Source organism: Lagenorhynchus albirostris, chromosome 12 (genome assembly GCF_949774975.1).
Source record: "Lagenorhynchus albirostris chromosome 12, mLagAlb1.1, whole genome shotgun sequence".
Classification (NCBI taxonomy): domain Eukaryota; kingdom Metazoa; phylum Chordata; class Mammalia; order Artiodactyla; family Delphinidae; genus Lagenorhynchus; species Lagenorhynchus albirostris.
The window spans coordinates 16788856-16808253 of NC_083106.1; the positions used below are offsets into that span (position 1 = coordinate 16788856).

The 19398-nt window shown below is 43.2% G+C and overlaps 1 protein-coding gene and 1 pseudogene across 8 annotated transcripts in view; both read right to left on the reverse strand.

The window, feature by feature from the left end:
* Positions 1–19398, reverse strand: part of SASH1 (SAM and SH3 domain containing 1) — a 324331-nt gene that overhangs the window by 61137 nt on the left and 243796 nt on the right. For all 8 annotated transcript variants that reach the window (XM_060168292.1, XM_060168298.1, XM_060168294.1 and 5 more), the window contains 3 exons: positions 11558–11598; positions 9734–9820; positions 6846–6958 (listed from right to left, as the gene is read on the reverse strand). In XM_060168292.1, the coding sequence (XP_060024275.1) occupies positions 6846–6958; positions 9734–9820; positions 11558–11598 (241 nt within the window). The remainder of the gene's footprint in view (positions 1–6845; positions 6959–9733; positions 9821–11557; positions 11599–19398) is intronic.
* LOC132530882 (lanosterol 14-alpha demethylase-like) lies at positions 4561–6565 on the reverse strand (annotated as a pseudogene).

A 19398-nucleotide genomic window follows, 5' to 3' on the forward strand; every position in this document is an offset into this window, starting at 1 on the left:
AAGTTCGATAACAGAAATTGTCTGTAGCTTGACCTTTGGGTTACCTCTCTTTGTGGAAGACAAAATGTGTAGACTAAGGACATTTTAGTAAAACAGAGGTGGAAGCCCGAAACTGATTTTTAACAATCGCTTGCTTGTTTTGCTCTAGACTGCCTCATGTTACCAGTTCAATGTTATCACCTAACAAATGTTGTGGGATTTATTGGGGATCCTACGGATGAGAGGAAAATAGCAGTTAGATACCTAGAATATGTTCAGAGACATTTAAAGTTTGGGCTTAAAAACTAGGTTTCTACTTTTTGAAAAACACAGAAGGACAAAATGAAATATTATAGAAAATCAACAAATTTAACCTAGCAGAATTAGATGAAAGATCTTTCAGAATGGCCAATGTGAGAACTTCCAGGTGTGTTTTCATAAAATACGTAAAAATTTAACTCTGTGTGTAATACAAATAAGTTGTCCCAGCATTAAAATTCTGTTATAAAACAGTTTTTAGATAGGAAGTTAAGACATAGATCAAATCATGTTCCATGAATCAAGACACCAAAAAGCAGATACAATCTGACCTGACAGCCCAGGAGATGGTGCCAGGACTGTCCTTTTCCACTGGAGCTGTGTGGACGTGGCAATGCCAGTCCTCTAGGAAAAAGCAACTTTCCAAAGCATTCTTTCTACTATGAAGTTCTTTTCTGTGCATACCTGTGACAGGAAATGGACGAGGGGGAGGCAGACAGTATTGATTAACAGGTAAGGGCTCCCAAATAACTGGAAGCCCTTGGGCAAATTACTTAACCTCTCTGTGCCTCAGTTCCTTCACCTGGAAAACGGGATGACAATAAACTATATCACAGGACTATTACCAGAATAAAGTAAGATAATGCAGCAGAGCTCTTAGTATACTATACGCATGCAACAGACTTTTTATGACGGTATTATTATCACCCTTGTGGTTTCAGATAAAAGAGAGCTCAAAGTTCACATCAACTCCAGGTATTTGAACTTTTGCTATGCAGGTGCTTAATATTATTTTAATCTTTCTAGTATATTAGGGGGATTAATATTGTTCTAATCTCTCTAATACATTTAAGTGACATATTAGAATGCTCTTCCTTTCCAGATATATTGGTTTCTGAAGTGCATTATTCTTCCTGTATGATCGAAATAGCTGCCTCTGGAAAAGGGTGTTATCATTTGTTTTCTCAGGGTCTCTGCTCTACTTTCTAAATAAATAAAATCTTCATCTTTAGGAAAACAAAACAAATTCCTCACTAGTCAATCATAAACAGACAATATTTTTCTTTTGTTATCCGTCCATTTCCATCATTGACGTTGGTGCCTAAGAGTACATGTGCTTCTTCTTCTTTTTTAAAAAAATTCATTTATTTATTTATTGGCTGCACAGCTTGTGGGATCTTAGTTCCCCGACCAGGGATTGAACCCGGGCCCTCAGCAGGGAGAGCGTGGGGTCCTAACCACTGGACTGCCAGGGAATTCCCCATGTGCTTCTTCTGATAAAGATTCAGATTTGTGCTCTATCCAAATTTACCTTGTTTTTTAATTTCCTAATTAAAAAAAAAGAAAACCAGGATCTCTAACAATTTTTTAAAGTGCATTTTACAATGAAAAGAACCTGGTTATTGTTTACATAATCACATTTTTGTATTCCACTCTGCTCCCAAAGACAACTGACGATGTTCATTTGAGAAACTTGTGTATTTTAAAGCAAATTTATAGAGTTTTAGTTTGATTCTGGAAGTTTTAAAATAATGACATTTTAAAGTGTGGGTGTGGGTGTCGGTCTGCCTGTCCATCTGTCTACCTTCATATCTTATTTTCCCTAGTCTCATAGTTTTCTCACACTGGAAGTCTATGACGTGATTCTTAGAGGAATGACCATCTGTAGTAGGTTAATGCTTATTCTATCTTAAAGACCTTTATGGAGAGAGATTCTAAAATGTTTCCATTTCTAAGAGCACTTATTATAAAGAACATTTCTATTATATTTAATCTAAATCCCCTCCAGCGGCGATTTTCATGCATTTTCTTTCATGCTCTCCTCAGTAGAGATGAAAACAAAACACTGTGCAGTACGTCCTCAAGACGTACTGTCTAATAACCCTTCACATACTTGAAGACAGTGAATAAGTTCTTTTCTGAGATAAATTCTTTCCGATTCCAGCCCAAGAGACCTATTTTAAAAAATCCTCAATCACTTTGCTGCTCTCCTATGGACTCTCTCCATGAGCCTCTCTAGCTGTCCACATTCCTATGATTGATGCACAATGCCTGCTACGAGGAAATAATTTATATAGGTTCTCAGCTCATAATCTTGTGCTCTGGTATAACAGATGCCCAGACTCCCTTTAAAAGACTGTTCTCTGATTTCCCAATTACTGTAGATATGGACTCACATCTATATACCCTTCTCAGGAGAATTACCCGTGGTTGACAGGCGTTGTCTCCCCACAGATGCCTAGAAGGCTGTTCGCTCCTCCCCAATCAGCTTTCAGCCTCTTCTTCTCTGGCAGGACAAACTCTACAGTGCAATTCACCTTCCCGAGCTCCCCACCCCTCCCTGGGGGATCAGGCTGAGGCTGAGACTAGACTTCTCCTGAAATCACATCTCTATCCAGCGTCTTCCCCTGCCTCTCCTGCTTCCCTCTCTCACTTACAGGTTTCTTCTGAAAGCTTTTCTTCAATAAATCAAGTGCACAAGAATCCACACCTCAGGCTCTGCTTCTAGGGAACCTGACGTAAGACAGCTGGCATTAAGAAAAGTTCTCCATGCCCAAAACAGCAGTCAAGTCAGTGACAAACATCAAATCCCACAAGGACTTTATTTTGGACTTCCACACAGATATGACCTTGTGGAACCTAACACATATTTATCAGGTGGATAAATACATAATATTTAGTAATTAGATCAAATTACATGAGCAAGTGTTTAGTATCAATATTGATACATTATTTTTTAGGGAACATGATTATTAAATCATGGTCATAAATCTCTCTCAATTTCCTTAGACACTGCTTCCAGTTAAAATGTCAAAGGACATATTTTTCAACAACATAGCTCCATCATGGCTGAGCGCCATCATACCAAAACAATACTGCTCTCCTTTATGCAAAGCTTTAAAAGTGACTTTATTCCTTACCCTCCCAATCACACATACACCACATAAGTTACCCAGATAAGTTAATAACCTGTAGCTTCCAAGTGTCTCATGGGCTTTCTATATCTTGCAGAACTAGTCCAACACTTGAATACCTGAACTTACTCACCAAGAGCTATGAACAGTCTTAAAATTAGCACCTGTAAATGGTGTTGTCTAGAGTACGCTAATACTCTAGATCCCCCTAAACGATTTTTTTAACCAATGTGCTGGACTCCTTAAAGCATACAGAGTAAGTAAACATCATAAAACCATTAGAAAATGTTTGAAATGCCATTAGATTTGATGGAACTATTCAGTTAATAAAATATAAAAATCATAAGTTAAGCGGCTGTCTTTTTAAATTACATAGTGTGTACACAGAGTTATCTTGTAAACTTCATTCTCTTCAAATGCTTTTGCAGCTGACAATGGTGTTTCCCATATTGCTTCTTTGCAGCCATTTTCATCTTTGTATTGACAACTGGGTTTTCAGGAATGTGAATCATAGCTGTATACTTCACAGGGGGAAAATACTCAGCAGTGAGATCAAATTCTTATAAACAAAGCACAGTGGACCAAACTGTATTCATTTGAACATAGGCAAAATTTTCCCAAATACGACGACGCACTGGGGGATACACTCAGCTCCAAATGACACACAGGCAAACTTCTCTCCTGATGCTGGTCGTCCTATCAGGATTAAAGTCTAGACATTCTATATGGGTCTTTTATTTTTCCCCCCAAACTTTCTAATTAATTCATTTAAATTCATTAATGTTGCAAAAATATGACGTGGAACACATCAGGACAGAAGTTATTGTATTCCTAACAAGTCAAAGAAAAAGAAAATATTACATCTTCTTGGTAAATCAAGACCAACCCTAGTATTTCTTACAGGGACCACATCAACATCTTGCACACACAGTCTTCAGAACTGAATTTCTCACACCGTAAAAGAAGAGCAGTAGGCTATGCAACATCATCTGAACAACGGTAAAATGATCACAGTACGTTAATTGTGTCTAAATGGCAGCAGGTGAACTTATGGTAAAAAAAAAAAATGTCTGAATCTTTCAAATATATATCAAAGTACACTAGTGTCTAACGAACTCTGAATTGTGTTCCATGTGCCCCAAGGGCTGTGCAAGTCGGTGCCCTGAACACCACAAATATTTACTAGCTAGTTTATGTAAATAAACTGTTGAAGGGGCATAACTTTAGAAAATTCAAATACAAAAAGTGCAGTGGAGTAGCTAATTAACATTATTTTCCAAGTTCCTCCTTAGCTACGCTGAATGTAAAAACACAGACATTTCAAAATGCAAATATTTTAACCTCTTGTAGAATGTCTTATAAAACAGAATTAGACAGCCACCTGAAACAGATTATAATAATTCTTTAGTAACATGAAAGCATTAAATACCTAGGGTCTTTTTAGACTCTGACTGACAGTGGGAGAAACACATGCCTGATGCCCTGAAGGACCATTCTTATCATGGTCATCACAGAAGGTCTAACTCTTAATGTTTCTTTTATACAGCAATCAAATAAATTTTAGATACTTGAGCTGATCATAAGTTAAAGTTTTCTTGAAGTGTTTTGTCTCCAGCTAAAAGGAAGCCCATCCAGACACTGGTAGCCAAGAATGTATGTTGCCCTGCCAAGAGCAGACCAACGAGCTTCCCTGTTACTTCATCATCTGTCAAAGGACACCCACCTTTGTGTGCAGAATCTAATAAAGTTTGGAGAATGTCATCAATTTTTTCTTTCTGTGTTTCTGGATTGCCTAATAGGAAATATTATTGATGTCTTGATGAGCTCCATCCTAAAATGAGGCAAAGGCAGCCAGCCTGGCAACAGACAGACTCCATGGCTAAAACCTCCATCCAACCTGCATACAGCCGTGCCACCTTTTCATAGAGTTGGCTTCTGATTTCCTTTCCATGTAAACAATGGCTAGCTGTTAAAATTATCAGCTCAGAAAGAGCATCAAACAAATTTGTTTCTCCCCAACTTTGAAAGTATTCCTTTGTTTCTTTTTTGATTATAGAAACGTGCTACCTGAAGTTGACTATGTTAAGGACGTTTTTAACATTTTCTTCTGCCCCAGGAAAACTGGGTTAGATACATCCTATGCAACTCCCTTTCCAAACACAGATGGTGTCAGATGCCTGCAGACATCTTCTGCATTTAGATCTTCAAATTTACAATTATAAACAGCAATGTAGCAGCATGACTCACCAGAACGTAAGTAAACATCTTGCCTACCATGGTAAAATTAATACAGGCCCGTGTTTCTCATATGCATTTTCTAGGAATTCAGCTGGACTTTTTTCAAGCGCTATGACATGCTCAAGGAATGGCACTGGAGAGATGTCTGGTGGATTTTTTGCCCTAGCTGGCAGCTGGACGGGGTGGCCGAAGGCCTGGTGGAGCAGGGAGACCAGACTGAGGGTGAAGAGCAGGCATAGGTGGTCACCAGGCACTGCTTCAGTCCCCCAGAGACGCTGGAGGCAAGATCACCTCTGCTCCTCCGAACCAACAGAGCGAGAGAAGCTGGCAGATGGGCATCTGGTGGAGGGCTTGGTCCTCAGGTCTCCTACTACAGGTCCCACCCTCCCACTCCCCTCAAGCACTTTTTTTTCCCCAGCATTGTCTCAGCAACAAATCAAACTTTTTTTTTTTAACTATTGAGGTTTAGAGTCAGGTATACTAAACTAAAGTATGTCTGGCACTGTTGCAAGGTTTCAGACCTTCAAGATTCTGCTTAATGTTAAAGTCATAACTCATTCAATGATTCCTTAGTGACTTGAAAGTTCTAAACCTGCCTAATTTATGACTTGTCTACACCATCCCGAACCAAGTATTCAAAGTCAGAATCCAAGAATTAATCAGCCAGTTGGTTGGGCGACAACAAAGCAGGAGATCTCTTAAGAATTGCTATCTTGCTATCACAAACACTACCCCGGTGTCCTAAAGGTTAATTAGGCTTCTTTCAGTGCTTAATGTAACTCAGAGCAAAAAAATATGACACAATAAACTGTAATATCTACTCAGAAATGAAAGTAAGCAGAAGTTTAAGGTTTACACATAAAGCTTGACTTTTAGGTTAGTCAAAGTTTGGTTTGTTGAAGGCATCTTACAGAACTAATGCTTATAATGGTTGCATTTACTTTTTCTTTGGTGGTTATTTAGTAATTTATCATTATCAATCTTATCAGTATATTCCCATACCCTTTGATGTCCCTGTTCTAGTCTGTTTGAGCTGCTATAACCAACCACTATAGACCGGCTGGCTTACAAACAACAGAAATTTCTCACAGTTCTGGAGGCTGGGAAGTCCAAGATCAAGGTGCCGGCAGATCTAGTGTCTGGTGAGGACCCACTTCCTGGTTCACAGACAGCATGCGTCCTCACGCAGCGGAGGAGGGTTAAGGAGCTCACTGGGGCCTCTTGTACATGGTCACTCACCCCCTTCATAAGGGCTCCACCCTCATGACCTAATCACTTCCCAAGGGCCTCACCTCCAAATAACATGACTTGGGCATTAGGATTTAATATATGAATTGGCGGGGGGGGGGGCGGGGGGTTGGGGTGGAGGCATTCAGTCTGTAGCAATCCCCCAACATATGTCAATGTCAGGAGGTCAAGTGCTCACAAATGAAAACCACACACCTGCACTCTTACCCTAGCAAGCGCTTCTTCGATGCTGATCATCTTTTCCTTGACCATCATCATCAGCTGAATCCGTTCCTCATCGCTCATCGTTATCTCGCTGGCAACATAACCCACATCTTCTCCTGGAGATCGAAGAAGAAAAACAATAGGAACAGGTGAAGAAGAAAATAAAAAAGATAAAACAGGATGCCAGTCTTGAAGGCTTGTCATCTAGGACTAGAGAAGGACGTAATTCAGGCGCACCGTCTAGCGCTGTTACTGATGGAGCCACAGGACCAGGAATGGGCTGCTTTGTAGGAAGCCAGTGCGCCTATCTCGCTTGGAAAAAAGCTTCAAGAACAAATGGATGTCACCATGGAAACAAATCCTTCAAAATGATCAGAGCTTTTGTGATGGAGGGTCTAGTGGAGGAGTTTTGGAAGAAGGTTGACAGGGCGTCTGGAGTGACAGGTGAGGCAGAGAACTAATTTAAAGACCCGGCTAGAGGGCTTCCCTGGTGGCGCAGTGGTTGGGAGCCCGCCTGCCGATGCAGGGGACGCGGGTTCGTGCCCCGGTCTGGGAGGATCCTACATGCCGCGGAGCGGCTGGGCCCGTGAGCCATGGCCGCTAAGCCTGCGCGTCCGGAGCCTGTGCTCTGCAACGAGAGAGGCCGCGGCGGTGAGAGGCCCGCGTGCCGCAAAAAAAAAGACCCGGCTAGAGCGAACAAGCACTCCAAGGCTCCTTCGGCTGAAGGTTCTCTGCGTCCTTCCATTTCAAACACAAACAAGAAGATGTTTTTGCAGAGGAGGGAGAGGAAACCCTCTTTCACAACAGAGAACTTGAAGGTCACAGCGTCTGCTGCAGGACAAAACCGTCATCCTGGTGGAAGCCTAGATCCCTACTAATCTATTTGACTGCTGTTCCTCAGGGGACATGTGTAAATAAATATAATCTCAGGTGTGAAACATCTGGAGATCATTAGAAGGAAGGTACTATCTATGCATGTATCTGAAAGTATCACTCTCATAAATATGTTTCCAAACTGTGAGGGGAATTCAACTTCTAGCTCAAAACTGAAGGCAGGGGGCTTCCCTGGTGGCGCAGTGGTTGAGAGCCCGCCTGCCGATGCAGGGGACACGGGTTCGTGCCCCGGTCCGGGAAGATTCCACATGCCGCGGAGCGGCTGGGCCCATGAGCCATGGCCACTAAGCCTGCGCATCCGGAGCCTGTGCTCCGCAACGGGAGAGCCCACAACAGTGAGAGGCCCGCGTACCGCAAAAAAAAAAAAACACAAAAAAAACTGAAGGCAGGCAGAACTGCAGAGGGAAAGAGAATCCCTCAGTTAGGATCCTTTGAAAGTGTTGTCTTGAAAAGCGAAACGGCCATCACGTCTCGCGTTATGTGAGCCACGTCAGCGTACGTGTCTTTGATCAGCGTGTGGGGAGAGTGTGTCGGTGAAGGTGGGCCGTCACGAGCAGCCGGAGTTCTCACCCCCCATCCTTCTCCACCGTGTTGTTCCCATCCACACCTTACAGGAATCAGTGCCACCAGGATGCTCGGCTCTAGCTTCATTTGCCCGTGGTACAGACAGATGGACTGAATGAGTCTGGCTGCAGACTTGTGGGAACCCATTTCACTCAGGACCTACCTTGGAATTTATGTTCCCCTGTGTTTCCTCATCTCACTTCCTTTTTGTAATCAATCAGCCCAGAAACACCACTCAAGTGCCCTTCGCCACTCAGCCCCTTGTGCGGGAAGAGTAATGGTGTGAGCCAGGGGAGGGGACAGCCTGCAGCTTTGATGCATTTTACTATCTGCCTTGCCTCCAGTGGTGGAGGGGAGTGGTGGAGAGTTGCCTGGGTTTAAAAAGAAATGAACGTTGAGCCGGTAAACTGTTGGCTTCCTCCCTCCATCCCCTTCTCTCTCTTTCGCCTTTTCTTTCTTTCTAAATAAGACTTTGTTAGAATCCAAGGTTTACTTTGAATCGTAAGTGATGCTGGGTGTGTCTCAAAATGAAAAACTGGGAATGCTTAAGGATAACTCTCTCACAGCAGGACAACTTAAATAAGCCCACCGATGGCTGCCAAGGAACCCAGGTGTGCCACTGACACACACTGTGTCCATGTTCCTCGTTTCCGTGTGTAGGAATAACTGGAGAAACATTCTGCACAGGCTAGGACACCAAGACTTTGTAAAAGAAAATAAGTCGTGTCAGTGGTGAGCAACTAAAAATGTTCATCTAATGATAACCTTATCCAGCCAGACTGGAATCTGGAAGTAGCTTCGTTTCCCCTCCCTGTCTGAATACTGGAGAAACATAAATTATACAACTGGGCCTCAAAGGGATGACATATTTACTTACTATATAAACAACTACAAAAGACACAGCTAAGAGGAGGCAGGACTGCCTTCACAAAGCAGCCCGGGCAAATTCCCATGATGTCAGCCCATTAGACAGAGTTTCCAACGGTAACAACCCCATAACTGTCCCTGCCACAGAAAAGCATCAGCAGTTCAGAAGATTGCAAAGGCCCCAAGCGGCAGGGCAGGGGGGAGGGTCCAAAACTCACAAATGCTAAGACTTTCTGGACCTTTTTAGGGTCCATCTTGGCCAGTAAAGATCTCCCTGAGGTTGATGTGATTGAGAAAAGGAAAGATTTGGTCTTTGCTGTCAGATCTATAAAAGAAAGGACTGCGAACTCTTTCCATTTTGATTTCTTTGATTTAAAAAAAGAAAAAAAAACAACCCACTGGGATGAAGTCTGAAAGTAATGATAGGAATGTCAGAAAGGCTGCACGGCGTATGGGCACATGCAATGACTTATTCTAACTTACAGCATCCATTTAGATTAGCAGTCCAGGCTTCTTAACATTTTAGAGCTAAAAGGACCTACTGTCTGCTAGCTGTGTTACAGTACCTTTTGAAGTCTGTCTCATTATTCCTTTCTGATTCTTTCGGAAGTTCTGCCAGAAATACTTATTTTTCTTCTTCCAATCTCCTTTTCCTTTAAAAAAAAAAAAAAGGCACAAGCAATAAATTCATTAATAACAAAAGTAGCCTCTTCCTTACAACTCAAAGCTTGTAAGAATACTTTGATTTCACAAAAAGACAGTTTTTCTCTTTCAGTTTGTGAAAAGACTTAGAAATGCCTATAAAGTTGTTTAAAAGAAATGCAAATTTCCTAAGAGCAAGAAATGGTACAGTAGGGTTAAGATGAGAAATAAAGAAACATCAAAAGAGCAGGCAAGGGCTTCCCTGGTGGCACAGTGGTGGAGAGTCCGCCTGCCGATGCAGGGGACACAGGTTCGTGCCCCAGTCCGGGAAGATCCCACATGCCGCGGAGCGGCTGGTCCCGTGAGCCATGGCCGCTGAGCCTGCGCGGCCGGAGCCTGTGCTCCGCAACGGGAGAGGCCACAACAGTGAGAGGCCCGCGTACCGCCAAAAAAAAAAAAAATGAAGAAGCAGCAGCCCTGTCTGCTCTCGTGGACGGGGCACACCCAAAGCTGCGGCTTCGTCACCGTTCGGTGTCTGGTTGCTCCACAGCCACTGGAAACAGGGTCCTGCGGAGTGATGCGCTGTTGGTTTCCGCAGTCTAGACGGGCGGTGCCAGGCAGTGTGGCACAAAACAGACACGTGGAAAGCCCGCGCAAGGGGCTCCCAGGCTAAGGGCATTATTTGTCAAAGTGGGATGCCCTCGTTACGTTCTGACAATCCCCAAGACTCTGAGAAGGAAACTGGAGTCCACTAGCCTGAGGCTGCCTCTGTACCCAGAATGTGGGAGGTGCCTGCTGCCTCTGGGCTAAACACAACAGCAAATATCGGCCATGAAAGGTCAAAGTGAAGTAGGATTATCACTACTTGAATCTTTATCACAAGCAATCTGGGAATAGAATGTATTTCTTGTAAGCTATACTCTCCCCTTCTCCCATTTTAATGTTTCTGAAATGGAGGTGCAGCTTAAGAGCTAACATTTATCCCGCACTTAGCATATCCAGGCACTTTGTATCTAATGGCATATCTCATTTAATACTCACTCACAATGAACGTATGATGTATCCTTGTTTCCATTTGTGGATGAGAAAACTGAGGCTTAGAGAGGCAAGTGACTTGCCCAAGGTCATAACTAGTAAAGTTGGTAGTCATGATTCAAATCCAAATCAAAGCTTGATTTGAGCACTTATGCACCTAATCATGATGACTCTGCCAGGCCTTCTTAGACCCAAACAGAAGAAATGTTACAAAATCAAGAGTGGATTTTATAACACCTTAATTGTGCATAATCTTTCATTCAAAAGTTCCAAACAGAAGGATTTATCCTAAGGACATGATCAGGGATAGGCTCAAGGATTTTCAGTGGTAGCATCATTTCTCTGTGATAGAGAAAAAACTGCCAACAACTTCCATGCCCAGCAGAGCAGAGACTGGTTGATTCAATTATGGCACATCCAATAAGACAGAATATTACGCAGACTTAAGAATTTTACTGTAAAAAATACCCAATCATGTAGGAACATGCTCAGGATACATTCAACTGTAGAATACGAGCCATATTATGCTTTTCTGAAACCCACACAAATTCAGAAAAAGAGAGGAAGGCTATACCTCAAGATCTTAACAATGTTTATTTCTGGGTGGAAGGATTCTTTGTGGTTTTTGTATGTTCACATACTTATGTGTTCCGCCAAGTATTAAAAGAAAATCATTAATTAAAAATGGTTAAACCAAGAAAAGTGGTACTGACCCACAGAGCTGTCTTCCGAGTGCGACTTATGAAGAGGATTCCTACAAAAGAAAAACAAGTGTGATTACCAGGGAGCTTTACCTTCATGTGAGGACTGAAAACCCTCCTACCTAGTGGTACCCAGCATCCATCAACTGAGGAGGGCCAGGGAAATTTCTAGAGAATGTTTATCAATGGCCTTCCCCAGCCATCTGCTGCCTTTCTAGAAAGCGGCTGGGGGGCCACTTGTCAACACTAATTAAAGGCTCACTCCAGGGTAAGACCTGTATGAAATGAAGGGAACGGACTTCCCTGGCTGATGGCCGAAGCGCCTTCCATTTCTGTGAATCACTATTTACATGTTAAGTTACTGCCACTGAGAAGTCTCTCATGTAAGTGGGAAAGAGAAGGTAAATAAAAATAAGAATATAGACCTGGCAGATGAGTCAAGTGGTCACCTGGAGGACGAATAAGGGGGATGCAGGGGTTTGTGGACATCGAGCAACAGGAGATTGGATGCCCCCAAGTAGGGGGGCAGCTAGGATGCAGCTCCTCTGGTCCCTTGCTGCCACCTGGCAAGTGCACTACGTGTTTCTCTAGATCTTCCAATTTCAAAGAGAAGTCAGAAGTCTGCATATCTTTTACAAGAGCTCCACATTTTTAAGGATGGCAAATAATTCAGTGTTTCTAAAAATGTGTTCAAGTTCATTAACACATGTCTGGGCATCAGATTTGGCCCACACCCTCCCCGACCCTAGCTGCCAGTGGGTGACTGTGGATACAGATGAACTCAAATAACCTGAAAAGTGAGCCCAGCCCCAAACGCAGGCGACCAAGCCTTTCTCCAGAATATACATAGACAGATAGCAACGTAAAGGAAGACGGCAGGGAAACCAAAGAAAGTGAACATTGGTTCCCTCAAAAGGGGAAGAGCAGGGCTTCCCTGGTCGCGCAGTGGTTGAGAGTCCGCCTGCCGATGCAGGGGACACGGGTTCGTGCCCCGGTCCGGGAAGATCCCACGTGCCGCGGAGCGGCTGGGCCCGTGAGCCATGGCCGCTGAGCCTGCGCGTCCGGAGCCTCTGCTCCGCAACGGGAGAGGTCACGATAGTGAGAGACCCGCGTACCGCAAGAAAAAAAAAAAAAGGGGGGGGAAGAGCAGAGGCGGAGCATTAATCTTCCGCTAGGTGGGTCCAGAGCTGAGAGGGCAAGTTCAGCGTCCCTGAGCTTGCTGACCAGGAAAACCAGGAAGAAGGAACCTGCATCGGAACAGAAGCAGGGACGCTCAGGGGGTTTACACCTGAACCTTCACTGCTCGTACATCCACCCGGATGGAGGGTGGAGGTGGCATCTGGCGAGACACTCTTTAGTGTGAGAAAGCATGGGAGGCCAGAGTTCCACTGAAACAATCAGGAAGAGAAGCAGAACGTCCCATCACTTAGCAGTGATTTTCTGCCTACCTGGCGGGTAAAAAGGACCTCTAGAAATTAAGGTGACAGGAGAGGGGCAGGGGGCTTCCTCTCATGCAGAGTCACCTATGATAAGCCATCTCTCTTTGGAACAGCTGCATCGACGCTGGCTGACTGCCGGCTGCCGTCTGAAGACTTGAGCCCTGTAAGCACCTTCAGACCCCACGTCTCTGAGAAGAGAATTGTTTCTGACTAGCACCAAAGCCTGACCTCTACTGTCCATGCGGGGACAGAGTAAGAGCAAAGAACAGAAAACAGGGGAAAGGACTCGGATGCTGAAGAGCTAGACTTGAGGCCCAGTTTCTTGCCCTTTCTACCACGCTGCCCGCGCAGAAAACGTACGGAAAGTCTACCTCGTCGGCACATTTTGCCACATTTAGCTTCTAGGATATACTCTCCTCCCTCCAATCCACACACAAAAAAAGAAAATCCCTAAACATATACTTACTTAAAAGGCTTCTATGAAATAGCTATTTCAGTTTCCTTCGTTCGGAAAAAACGCGTTGATACTATTGTAAGGTACATGGACAATCATGAAGAAGTGGGATGTACAATGGAGGGAGGGTGACAAAACATGAACAAAGTACCGGCAAAGAAGGAGAAGTAACAGCAGAAGGAGGAGGGGGGAGGGGACCTGAGGTGGGGGAGGGGAGAGGGCCAGGAAGGAGGAGGAGGAGGATGAAGAGAAGGAACAAAGGGCTTCCCTGGTGGCGCAGTGGTTGAGAGTCCGCCTGCTGATTCAGGGGACGCGGATTCGCGCCCCGGTCTGGGAAGATCCCACATGCCGCGGAGCGGCTGGGCCCGTGAGCCATGGCCGCTGAGCCTGTGCGTCCGGAGCCTGTTCTCCGCAGCGGGAGAGGCCACAACGGTGAGAGGCTCGCGTACCGCAAAAAAAAAAGAGAAGGAACCAAAACACAAGCCAGGAAGGTGCTCAAGGCCACAGAAGTAGGAGCAAGGCAAATACCAGCAGACAGCTGAGTAGAGTTGGCTAGTTGACTGGGGATTAAGGCAGGAAATCCTTGGAAAATAATATTTACGCTAAGGTTTGAATACTTAAATTTTGTTTTTTAAATTTTACTCTGTTGCATTTGTAGCTCAAAGTCATGGTAATACTCCTCAGCCCACCCTACTTCAACTGGCCATGATCTACCAGCGCCATCACCAAGCTTTCTGTAGATGTCCTCTGAGGGCAAAGGTAGTGGCACATTTATTTTTATACTCACACTAAGGACCTAACCGCTTACAACCAACTATATCAACTATCCCTAGCTCTTCATAAACTACTTACCTGTGTAATAAACTAAAAATATGTATATGTCTTTCACTTTTTCTAAAAGAAATATTTTCAAGGGAAAATGGTCTAAAGAAATAGTACTTTTCTTCAGTCCTTTGTTGATTTAGAATAATAACTTCATCGAGTTGTAAGGAATTCTGCCCATCGTTTAATCCAATCCCAATTTTACAGAAAACCATGGTCTCCAGAAATTACAGAAGTGGCGCACGTTTCCCTGACTGGTTACAGACCAGCAAGGAGCTGTACTGAGGGATCGCTAGACTGGCTGTCTTTCCAAAATACACCTGACTCTCCCTATCTGCATGAAGTGTATATAAAACTGCCTGTCTCAGTACGATTCTTCAAAAATCCAAAGGCTCATTTCTAAGTTTTCAACCCATTTTTCACTCGTTCCGCCCAATGGGAATATCTAATACTGTAAAAACACTCCAAAATTCATACTACAGAAAAGTTATGTTCTCACTATTACATAGTTATCACAAAATATAATTGTATTTTCCTCTATAAAAAGCTGGCTTACAACTTTTTCATTATTTTTATCTACCTTCTTCAAATTATCATGTGTTTTGAATATTTACCCTTGGGTTTGCATATTTTAATCTATTTGTTACATAAGAGGTGCTTCTCCTAGTCATCATTTGCATTTCCCCCAGAATGCCAGCAGATGGCACTGTAGCTTCTTTATTCAACTTGCTTATGGTAGCCAGTGGGGATTTTGTATGTAAAATTTCACCAGTTCACAATCTAGATACTGGTCAAAGATAGCAAGCCAATGTTTCATAAGCACGAGGCCCAACTCATCAATTTACAAAGGGGGTAAAATGATGCCATATCAAGTTTAATTTGGATGCAGTGAATTTTCCCTGCCAACAGAAGCTGGCAGAGCAACAATGCAAAATGCCATCTCCTTTCTCCTTGAGACTGATTATAAAATTCATCCAGCAGAACAAAAATCAATGATGTCACCAAATTCCAAATTCGGATGGCAGCAGGTGGAAGGGGTCATTTACTTATCTCCTGGTGGAAGAAATTAATGCTCAGAAGTCAGTTCTAAAGAGGCCTCCTCAGGCTTCCCTCGTGGCGCCGTGGTTGAGAATCCGCCTGCCAATGCATGGGACTTGGGTTCAAGCCCTGGTCCGGGAAGATCCCACATGCCACAGAGCCACTAAGCCCGTGTGCCACAACTACTGAGCCTGTGCTCTAGAGCCCACGAGCCACAACTACTGAAGCCTGCACGTCTAGAGGCCACGCACCATAATGAAGAGTAGCCCCGTTCGCCGCAACTAGAGAAAGCCCGCACGCAGCACTGAAGACCCAATGCAGCCAAAAATAAATAAAATAAATAAATTTATAAAAACAAAACAAAGAGGCCTCCTCGTAATACATCCTCCCAGCCAGCCAGATACTGCAGACGAAAATGGCAGCCTATTTCTAGCCATCACTTTCACTGTTAACAGGGTAAAAAGGATGGGGATTTCCATGCAGATTTCAACGACTGGGAAGCAATAATTAATATTCGGTTGCACTTTGAGAATCTATTAAAGCATTTAATAGTTTTGCATTTAAAGTCTCTGAACTCAATCTTACTACCTTTTCATCAATAACTACTACTATTAGACCCCAAAACTGCATAAGTGTAAACTTTCCTCAAGACCGCTAAAACTACTCTAGTCCTCCCTGAAGGTCAAATTCATTTCAGAAAATTATAAGGAATACATGAATTAGATCAAAAAATCAATTTAAGGGACAGCATCCCCAGAACTGAACCAATTCTTTTCATCCTACACTCCAGTCTTTAGCAAATTCTTTGTTAAATTGCTTCCTTCCTTCATTTTCACTCATTCATTTATTCATTGCTTCTTTCATTCAATAAATATTTATCAAGCTCTCATTCTGAGTCTGGCACCCCTGCGGCACTGAGATCATAGCAGTAAATAAAAGATGGGTAAGATCCCTGTTCCCTTGCAGCTAGGATGGGGGTGCAGATCAAGAAGTAGGGAGAATTCTAGAAAGGATGGACAGAGAAGCCCTCTCTGAAGAGGTGACAGGTGAGCAGATACCTCAATGATAAGCTGGCATGACATCCACTCCCTCCACTGGGGAAGACTGGTAGGGAAAGAAAGGAGGAAGTAAGAGGTCTACTTTGGCCACGTTCAGTTTGAGGTGTTTGTTGAACATCCCTGCAGAGATATTAGTGAGATAGTTGGATATGTGAGTCTAAGCTCAGGGGACTCATTGAGGACTGGCGTTAAGAATTTGGAAGTCACTTGGATATTTTAAGCCAGGAGACCAACTGAAACTGAACAGAAGCCGAGGCTGAGCTCAAGAGCAATTCAATTTTTATGGGTCAGGAAAAGAAGGGGAAACAGGCAATGGGACTTCTGGGGAGGGGCCAGTGGAGAGAAGGAAAACCAGGGAAGTACACTTTTACCTTTCTGGCTAGAATAATACTAAAATCAATTTAACACAGATGATACTGCTGCCTCAGACACCATACAGGGTAAATTCTAGGTTGCTCTATTTTTCCATTGAATCTATTGCTTCACAGCAGAGATCCACATAAGACCAGAATGAAAGAGGAAACTAACAAAGGTCAAAACGAAATTCTTCACGTTTGTATATAGGAGTCCACCTTGCCTAAGGACACAGAGGCGGTCAGAGACTTAACTGTGGGTCTGAGTTCACCCACTTCACTGAACACATTGCTTCTCATTTACATGAAAGAAAATCACATCACATGATACACTACCCTGGTTCTTGGGTAAGTTCCTGGCATGACACTCAGAAGGATTTGTGAGGACAGAGCACGTGTTCAACCCCAAATGTGAACATGGCCAATGGGTTTATAAGAACTAAGTATTTCAAAAACACTTTTCAGGATTCGGTTGTGTTACTACTGCATGGTCCTCCTGTCTGCTTGTCGAAGGAAAGGAAGCCACATCATTTGGCTCAAACCCATTTTTCTTCTTCTATTTACAGATAAATCGCCTAAGGTACCTCCAGGCAGAGACAGCTCTATCTCGCTGTTACATACTGAGGCTGACACACCAGAAAGGTATAACAAATGCCCACGCATAAAGGAATTCCTAAAATAGACTTTGTGTTTTTGTTCCAATGGACTGTCCAGAAACTTCATTATAACCAAACAAAAAACAAAAGAAAAACTGTTCTAACCTCATTTCTAAGAAAGGACCATGTGTTACATGTTACTGGAAAATGTATACTTAAGAGGTTTTAAAGGTTCCTTTATCGTCAGTCTCCGGAAATACGCTAACATACATTATTAGTTTATTTCCTGCTGGATTTTGAATCAGAGCTTTTGCTGTGTCTGGGTCTTTGACTGCATCATCCCCTGGCCTGCCAAGGCAGTCCCCAAAGCCAGCAGCAATTTTCCTCAAGATACAGAAAAAGGACTGAGGCATCTGTGTTATTGAATTATACGTGCACGGGGGAGGGAGAAGAAGGTAAATGGGTTGAGGGCCTTTTTAGTAGTTAATATTCTCTTTTGCTTTATTCTTTTTTTTTTTTCTCGTTTTGGCCGTACCACGTGGTTTGTGAGATCTTACTTCCCTGACCCGGGAATCAAACCTGGTCCCCAGCAGTGAAAGCACTAAGTCCTAACAACTGGATTGCCAGGGAATTCCCTTCTTTTGCTTTATACCTTTACCTAAATATAACAAACTACTCATATTTATATTTTTCATATTTAGTGACAAATCATTTTGTGTAAAATAGGTAATTCCTTAATTTGACATTTCTTATTATCCTTTGGGTAGCAAAGATATTTTTCATATAGGAGCATTTCTTCTCTATTTAATAGGAATAACCATGAAACAAAATTCAGCTCACACTATCCACTGTCTGCCATGAAAATTTAAGGGTCACCCTTCCCCCAGCCATGGGGTAAGGGCTGGGATAAGGCATCCGACATGGAGGGTCCCCAGTGCTGGGCGCTCACTCGTGGGGTTGGGGGGTTGCAGGGAGCGAGTGCCTCCTTAAATTCCGTGCTCTCCGTTAATCTCTTGCTTTACCCTTGATGGGGCCCTGCCCAGCCAATAACCGTTATATTTCATACACACAATGGAAATTAGCTTGCCAATTTACTGGCTGGGATGGAAGGTAACTCTCCTGCCAAGCAGCTGTTTTATTGTTAGAACTCCCTGAATATTCAGTACCGATGACAACGCTGGCGACATGCTGTCACCCTGGTGAACACACTCTCCACACGGGCTTTTTCTTTCGTTTCACAGTCTATTCCTGGCCTGTACATTCTGGCTTTTTGTTGCAAGGTCACCTTCCTAAGTGATCAAGGCAGAAACCAAATCCAAGGCCGTGGCCGACACTGCACAGGCTCAGTGCTCACACGCTCAGGAGTCAGGCCCACCCGTGACAGCCGCAAACCTAAGCCGTATTTTCCCTTTTTATGTGCAGTAAAACTGTGGTGTAAAAACTGTACCTCCCTTGGTGGGTTGTTAGGAGAATTACAGGAGACAGTGAATATAAAGGGCTTAGGGCAGTGCCTGGCACTTGGTGAGGTCGCAGTAAATGTGACCTCTTGTAACTACTCCCCAGAGCTGCCTCAAACACACGAATATGCTTGGTCTTTGGGCAGGATTACACCACCCTCATCCCACTGAGCGCTGCCGCTACTCAGCCCCTATCCTAGACTCCAGCAGTTTCTGAATCCCCAAGGTTCCTCTTTCTTATTTTTCTTACATTAACTTGCCTCAAAAAATTTGGACGGATGTAGTGATTTCTCGTCCTCTTCTCAATCTCACTTCATACAAGCAATTCATGTTTTTCTCGGAATTAAAAAAAAAAAGACACAAAAACCATCTAACACAGCATTGTAAATCAACTATACTCCAATAAAAAAATTTTTTTAATTTCATATTTTCCAAAAAATAAAAAGAAATCACAACAATTGAACAAGATTCCAACACACTTTATCCATTTTTTCAGCATAGTATAATTAATATTTGCTTATATCCTACTGACTTCCTTAAGCAGTAAGAACTGTACCAATTTAGATGACTGTGTTCAACACAGTGTATACTAAATAATTCTTCATTTATGTTGAGTAGATTTCCATATGGATACAT